This window comes from Passer montanus, unplaced genomic scaffold, assembly GCF_014805655.1.
Source record: "Passer montanus isolate IOZ18808 unplaced genomic scaffold, ASM1480565v1 scaffold502, whole genome shotgun sequence".
NCBI classification, from domain to species: Eukaryota; Metazoa; Chordata; class Aves; order Passeriformes; family Passeridae; genus Passer; species Passer montanus.
In genome coordinates, this window is record NW_024369953.1 from 2,662 (window position 1) to 10,345 (window position 7,684).

The 7,684-nt window shown below is 58.3% G+C and overlaps 1 protein-coding gene across 1 annotated transcript in view; it reads right to left on the reverse strand.

The window, feature by feature from the left end:
- Nucleotides 1-7,684, reverse strand: part of LOC120509322 (filamin-A-like) — a gene marked incomplete at its 3' end in the record, with an annotated part of 21,741 nt that overhangs the window by 2,543 nt on the left and 11,514 nt on the right. Inside the window, 7 exon segments of the mRNA XM_039723807.1 lie at nucleotides 1,032-1,247; nucleotides 2,266-2,430; nucleotides 3,452-3,625; nucleotides 4,537-4,565; nucleotides 4,607-4,823; nucleotides 5,624-5,726; nucleotides 6,954-7,205. Coding sequence (XP_039579741.1) covers nucleotides 1,032-1,247; nucleotides 2,266-2,430; nucleotides 3,452-3,625; nucleotides 4,537-4,565; nucleotides 4,607-4,823; nucleotides 5,624-5,726; nucleotides 6,954-7,205 — 1,156 coding nt within the window.

Genomic DNA, 7,684 nt, shown 5'->3' on the forward strand with positions numbered 1-7,684 from the left:
AACCCCTCCCCAGTCCCTGCCAGTGTCCCCAAATCCCTTCCCAGTCCCTCCCAGTGTCCCCAAATCCCCTCCCAGTCCCTCCCAGTGTCTCAGTGTCCCCAGTGTCCCAGTGTCCCCAATGTCCTCAGTGTCCCAGTCCCTCCCAGTCCCTCCCAGTGTCCCCAGATCCCCTCCCAGTGTCCCTAAATACCTTCCCAGTCCCTGCCAGTGTCCCCAAATCCCTTCCCAGTCCCTCCCAGTGTCCCCAAATCCCCTCCCAGTCCCTCCCAGTGTCTCAGTGTCCCCAGTGTCCCAGTATCCCCAATATCCTCAGTGTCCCAGTCCCTCCCCAGATCCCCTCCCAGTGTCCCTAAATACCTTCCCAGTTCTTCCCAGTGTCCCAGTCCCTCCCAGTGTCCCCAAATCCCCTCCCGGTGTCCCCAGATCCCCTCCCAGTCCCTCCCAGTGTCCCCAAATCCCCTCCCAGTCCCTCCCAGTGTCCCAGTGTCCCAGTCCCTCCCAGTGCCCCCAAATCCTCTCCCAGTGTCCCCAATGTCCCAGTGTCCCAGTGTCCCCAGTGTCCCAGTCCCTCCCAGTCCCTCCCAGTGTCCCTGTCCCCAGTGTCCCCATTGTCCCAATGTCCCCAGTGTCCCTGTCCCTGTGTCCCCAGTCCCTCCCCGTGTCCCCAATGTCCCCAGTGTCCCAGTGTCCCCAATGTCCCCAATGTCCCCAGTCCCTCCCCGTGTCCCCAATGTCCCCAGTGTCCCAGTGTCCCCAATGTCCCCAGTGTCCCCATGTCCCCAATGTCCCCAGTCCCTCCCAGTGTCCCCAGTGTCCCAGTGTCCCCAATGTCCCCAATGTCCCCAGTCCCTCCCCGTGTCCCCAATGCCCCAGTGTCCCCAATGTCCCCAATGTCCCAGTCCCTCCCCGTGTCCCCAGTGTCCCCGTGTCCCCAGTCCCTCCCCGTGTCCCCAGTCCCTCCCCGTGTCCCAGTCCCTCCCCGTGTCCCCAGTGTCCCCAGTCCCTCCCCGTGTCCCCAGTCCCTCCCAGTGTCCCAGTCTCACCGGCCTGGCGGGTGTCGATGGTGAACTGGGCGGGCTGGAACGTGGTGCCCTCGCTGAGGCCGGGCCCGCGCAGCTGCACCCGCGACGCGTCCCCGAGCTCGGCCTGGCTGATGGTGACAGCCAGGGGACTGCGCGGCAGCGGCTGGCCACCCCGGGTGACATGCACCAGGTGCTCCCCCACCTCCTGGGGGACAAACGAGATCCCTGCGGGGACAGGGAAATGTCACACGGGGACACAGGGACAGGGACATGTCACACAGGGACACAGGGACACAGGGACAGGCTGGCCACCCCGGGTGACATGCACCAGGTGCTCCCCCACCTCCTGGGGGACAAAGGAAATACCTGCGGGGACAGGGAAATGTCACACACAGGGACACAGGGACATAGGGACAGGGACACAGGGACATGTCACACAGGGACACAGGGACACAGGGACAGGCTGGCCACCCCGGGTGACATGCACCAGGTGCTCCCCCACCTCCTGGGGGACAAACGAGATCCCTGCGGGGACAGGGAAATGTCACACGGGGACACAGGGACAGGGACATGTCACACAGGGACACAGGGACACAGGGACATGTCACACAGGGACAGCAGCTGGCCACCGCGGGTGACATGCACCAGGTGCTCCCCACCTCCTGGGGGACAAAGGAAATACCTGCGGGGACAGGGAAATGTCACATGGGGACAGGGACATGTCACACAGGGACAGGGACATGTCACACGGGGACACAGGGACAGGGACACACAGACACAGGGACACAAGGACACAGGGACACAGGGACATGTCACACACAGGGACACAGGACCTGGCTCAGGTCACTCTCCTCAATGTCCCCAGCAATGTCCCCAGTGCCCCAGTGATGTCCCCAGTGTCCCCATACCCAGGTGGCCGTCGCGGAGCCGTTTGAGGGTGCAGGGCTCGCGGCGGCCCGAGGGCGCGGTGACGGTGGCGCTCAGCTGGCTCAGGTCCCTGTCCCCAGTGTCCCCACTGTCCCCAGTGTCCCAGGGATGTCCCCAATGTCCCCAATGATGTCCCCAATGATGTCCCCATACCCAGGTGGCCGTCTCTCAGCCGTTTGAGGGTGCAGGGCTCGCGGCGGCCCGAGGGCGCGGTGACGGTGGCGCTCAGCTGGCTCAGGTCCCTGTCCCCAGTGTCCCCAATGTCCCAGCCATGTCCCCAATGTCCCCAATGATGTCCCCAGTGATGTCCCCATACCGAGGTGGCCGTCTCTCAGCCGTTTGAGGGTGCAGGGCTCGCGGCGGCCCGAGGGCGCGGTGACGGTGGCGCTCAGCTGGCTCAGGTCCCCGATGTCCCCCATGTCCAGCGGGATCTCGGCCGAGGCGCCCACCTTGAGGTGGGACTGGCGCAGGGAATCGTCACCTGCGGGGTCACACAGGGGTCAGGGGTCACACAGGGGTCACACGGGGGTCAGGGGTCACACAGGGGACAGCAGGGTCATTTTGGGGTTTTTTTTGTGGATTTTTCTCATTTTTTCAGGTTTTTTTCAGGTTTTTTTCATATTTTTTTCAGGTTTTTCCCCAATTTTGGGATTTTTACCCGTGATGCGGGCGGTGAAGGGGCTGCCCGCGATGTGCCAGTGACCCCAGGTCAGGTTTTTTGGGATTTTTCTCATTTTTTGGGGTTTTTTTTTTTCTTTTTTTTTTTTTTTTTTTTTCTCAGTTTTTTCCATTTTTTCCCCAATTCTGCTGTTTTTTACCCGTGATGCAGGTGGTGAAGGGGCTGCCCGCGATGTGCCAGTGACCCCAGGTCAGGTTTTTAGTGGGTTTTTTGGGGTTTCTGTGTGGTTTTGCCCATTTTTTCAGGGTTTTTTTCATTTTTTTGTTGTTTTTTCCCCAATTTTGGGTTTTCTCCCCGTGATGCAGGCGGTGAAGGGGCTGCCCGCGATGTGCCCCAGGTGTGTTTCTCACAGGTTTTTTTTGGGATTTTTCTCATTTTTTGGGGTTTTTACAGGGTTTTTTTTCAGTTTTTTGTTGTTTTTTTTCAGTTTTTTAAATTTTTTTGTTATTTTTTCCCCAATTTTGGGTTTTCTACCCATGATGCAGGCGGTGAAGGGGCTGCCCGCGATGTGCCCCAGGTGTGTTTCTCACAGGTTTTTTTTGGGATTTTTCTCATTTTTTCGGGTTTTTTTTTGTTTTTTTTTCAGTTTTTTTTTGTTTTTTTTTTCCCAGTTTTTCATTTTTTTCCCCAATTTTGCCATTTCACACCCGTGATGCGGGCGGTGAAGGGGCTGCCCGCGATGTGCCAGTGACCCCAGGTCAGGTTTTTAGGGGTTTTTTGGGGTTTCTGTGTGTTTTTGCTCATTTTTTCAGAGTTTATTTTTAATTTTTTCAGGGTTTTTTTCATTTTTTGGTTGTTTTGTCCCCAATTTTGGGTTTCTCACCCGTGATGCGGGCGGTGAAGGGGCTGCCTGCGATGTGCTTGTCGTTGTACTTGACCACGATGCCGTAGTCGCCGGGCAGCACGGGCAGGTAGGACACGGAGCAGGTGCCATCGCCGTTGTCCTGGCAGCTGATCTCGGCCTTGGAGGGACCCTCCACGGCCAGCGACAGCCCCCCTGGGGACACGGGGACAATGACACGGTCAGGGACAGCCCCCCTGGGGACAGGGACAGGGACAGGGTCAGGGGACAGGGACAGGGTCAGGGACAGCCCCCCTGGGGACGGCCTAGGAGGGACCCTCCACGGCCAGCCCCAGCGGCCACGGGGACAATGACAGGGTCAGGGGACAGGGACAGGGTCAGGGACAGCCCCCCTGGGGACAGGGACATGGGGACACCGTCAGGGACAGCCTGGCAGCTGATCTCGGCCTTGGAGGGACCCTCCACGGCCAGCGACAGCCCCCCTGGGGACAGGGACATGGGGACACGGTCAGGGGACAGACTGGCAGCTGATCTCGGCCTTGGAGGGACCCTCCACGGCCAGCGACAGCCCCCCTGGGGACAATGACAATGACACGGTCAGGGACAGCCCCCTGGGGACACGGGGACAATGACACGGTCAGGGACAGCCCCCCTGGGGACAGGGACATGGGGACACGGTCAGGGACAGCCCCCCTGGGGACAATGACACGGTTAGGGGACAGGGACAGCCCCCTGGGGACAGGGACAGTGACACAGTCAGGGGACAGCGACAGCCCCCCTGGGGACACGGGGACAATGACACAGTCAGGGACAGCCCCCCTGGGGACAGGGACTGTGTGAGGGACAGCCTGGGGACATAGCCAGGGCCAGGGACATGGGGCCAGCTGTCCCCTGATCCTGTCATTGTCCCTTGTCCCCAGGGCGGCTGTCCCTGTTGTCCCCTGACCCCCCGCTGTCCCCACTGTCCCCACTGTCCCCAGTGTCCCCAGCTGTACCCTGACCCCCCGGTGTCCCCACTGTCCCTGCTGCTCCCGGTGTCCCTGCTGTCCCCAGCTGTCCCCTGACACCCTGGTGTCCCCTGACCCCCGGTGTCCCCGGTGTCCCACCCTCCCCGGCGTCCCCGCTGTCCCTGGTGTCCCCAGAGTCCCAGCTGTCCCCGGTGTCCCCTGACCCCCAGCTGTCCCCGCTGTCCCCACTGTCCCTGGTGTCCCCGGTGTCCCTCCCATAAATCCCCCCAAATTCCCGCTCTAACCTGGGATGTGGATGCTGTCACAGCGGATGTCCATCTCGTGCAGCCCCGCCTCGCTGGGCGCGAAGCGCACGGTCACCGTGCCGTCCTTGTTGTCCGTGATGTCCGGGGTGGCCACCTTGCCCGAGGGCATGCGCACCTCACCTGGGGGGACACGGGTCACCTGGGGTCACCTGGGGTCACCTGGGGTCACTGGGGACACTGGGGGCACCTGGGGACACCTGGGTCACCTGGGGACACCTGGGGTCACCTGGGGACAGCCGGGTCAGATGGGGACACCTGGGAGGGACTGGGGACACCTGGGGACAGCTGGGGACACCTGGGAACACTCAGAGGTTTTTGGGGTATTTTTTGGACTGGTTTGCACTCATTTTGGGCTGGGGCACCTGGGGACACCTGGGTCACCTGGGGACACCTGGGGTCACCTGGGGACAGCCGGGTCAGATGGGGACACCTGGGAGGGACTGGGGACACCTGGGGACAGCTGGGGACACCTGGGAACACTCAGAGGTTTTTGGGGTATTTTTTGGACTGGTTTGCACTCATTTTGGGCTGGTTTTGAGGTATTTTTGGGCTGATTTTTGGGTTGACTCTGAGGCATTTTGGGCCAGTTTTGAGGTATTTTGGGCCAGTTTTGGGGCTGACTCTGAGGTATTTTTGGGCTGATTTTTGGGTTGACTCTGAGGCATTTTGGGCTGCTTTTCAGGCATTTTGGGCCAGTTTTGGGGCTGACTCTGAGGTATTTTTGGGCTGATTTTGAGGTATTTTGGGCCGGTTTTGGGGCTGACTGAGGCATTTTTGGGCCGGTTTTGGGGCTGACTCTGAGGCATTTTAGGCTGATTTTGAGGTATTTTGGGCCGGTTTTGGGGCTGACTGAGGCATTTTGGGCCGGTTTTGGGGCTGTTCCGGGAGCCCCCCACCCCGACTCCGGGGTGTCCCCTCACCCGTGATCTCGCCCTTCTTGATGGTGAAGGGGATGACGAGGTCGAAGGGCCGCAGCCCGGCCATGTCCAGCCCGTTGACCCCCAGCAGCGGCCGGTCCGTGGCCTGGGGGGCAGCGAGGGTCAGCGCACCCCAAAACCACCCAGCACCCACCTTTCACCCCAGATTCACATTTTTTCCCCTTTTCCCCCCATTTTTCCCATTTTTCCCCCTGTTTTTTGCCCATTTTTCCCCACTTTTTCCCATCTTCTCCCCGTTTTTCTGTGGTTTCCCCCCATTTTTCCTGGTTTTCCCATTTTTCCCCTGTTTTTCCCATTTCTCACTCCCCATGACCTGGAAGGGGCTGTTTGGGATGTGCTCCACATGAACCTCACACAGATCCCACATTTCCCTCTATAATCCCCATTTTTACTCCATTTTTACCCTGTATTTTCCCATTTTTACCCCGTTTTTACCCATTTTTCCCCCATTTTTTCCCGTTTTTCCCCGTTTCTCACTCCCCATGACCTGGAAGGGGCTGTTGGGGATGTTCTCCCCCCCAAACCTCAGATTTCCCTCTATAATCCCCATTTTTACCCTGTTTTTTTCCCATTTTTACCCCATTTTACCCCATTTTTCCCCTGTTTTTTCCCATTTTTCCCCCGTTTCCCCCTGTTTCTCACTCACCATGACCTGGAAGGGGCTGTTGGGGATGTGCTCCCCCCTGAACCTCACACAGATCCCACATTTCCCTCTATAATCCCCATTTTTACCCCGTTTTTACCCATTTTTTCCCATTTTTCCCCATTTTTCCCCCGCTTCCCCCCGTTTCTCACTCACCATGACCTGGAAGGGGCTGTTGGGGATGTGCTCCCCCCTGAACCTCACACAGATCCCACATTTCCCTCTATAATCCCCATTTTTACTCCATTTTTACCCTGTATTTTCCCATTTTTACCCCGTTTTTACCCATTTTTCCCCCATTTTTTCCCGTTTTTCCCCGTTTCTCACTCCCCATGACCTGGAAGGGGCTGTTGGGGATGTGCGCCCCCCCCGAACCTGACACAGATCCCACATTTCCCTCTATAATCCCCATTTTTACCCCATTTTTACCCCATTTTTCCCCTGTTTTTTCCCATTTTTCCCCCGTTTCCCCCTGTTTCTCACTCACCATGACCTGGAAGGGGCTGTTGGGGATGTGCTCCCCCCTGAACCTCACACAGATCCCACATTTCCCTCTATAATCCCCATTTTTACCCCGTTTTTACCCATTTTTTCCCATTTTTCCCCATTTTTCCCATTTTTTCCCATTTTCCCCCATTTTTCCCCCGTTTCCCCCCGTTTCTCACTCACCATGACCTGGAAGGGGCTGTTGGGGATGTGCTCCCCCCCGAACCTGACGCAGATGACGTATTTGCCGGGCTGGGGCGCGGTGTAGAAGATGTCGAAGGTGCCGTCGGGGTTCTCCACCACGTCCACGTCCACCTCGGAGCCGTCGGGCGTGCACACCGAGCACGTCACCTTGCCCTTGCCGGCCGCCTTGGCGTCCACCGTGATCAGCGTCTGCTCGCCCAGCTGGATCGTGGGGCCCAGGCCGGGTCCTGCGGGAGCCGGGGGTCAGGAACCCCGAAATGGGGCAAAAAAACCCAAAATGGGGCAAAGAACCCCAAAAATGGGGCAAAAGACCCCAAAAATGGGGTCAGGAACCCCAAAATGGGGCGAAAAACCCCGAAATGGGGCAAAAACCCCCAAAATGGGGCAAAAAAACCCAAAATGGGGCAAAAAAACCCAAAAATGGGGCAAAAGACCCCAAAAATGGGGTCAGGAACCCCAAAATGGGGCGAAAAACCCCGAAATGGGGCAAAAACCCCCAAAATGGGGCAAAAAAACCCAAAATGGGGCAAAAAAACCCAAAAATGGGGCAAAAGACCCCAAAAATGGGGTCAGGAACCCCAAAATGGGGCGAAAAACCCCGAAATGGGGCAAAAACCCCCAAAATGGGGCAAAAAAACCCAAAATGGGGCAAAAAAACCCAAAAATGGGGCAAAAGACCCCAAAAATGGGGTCAGGAACCCCAAAATGGG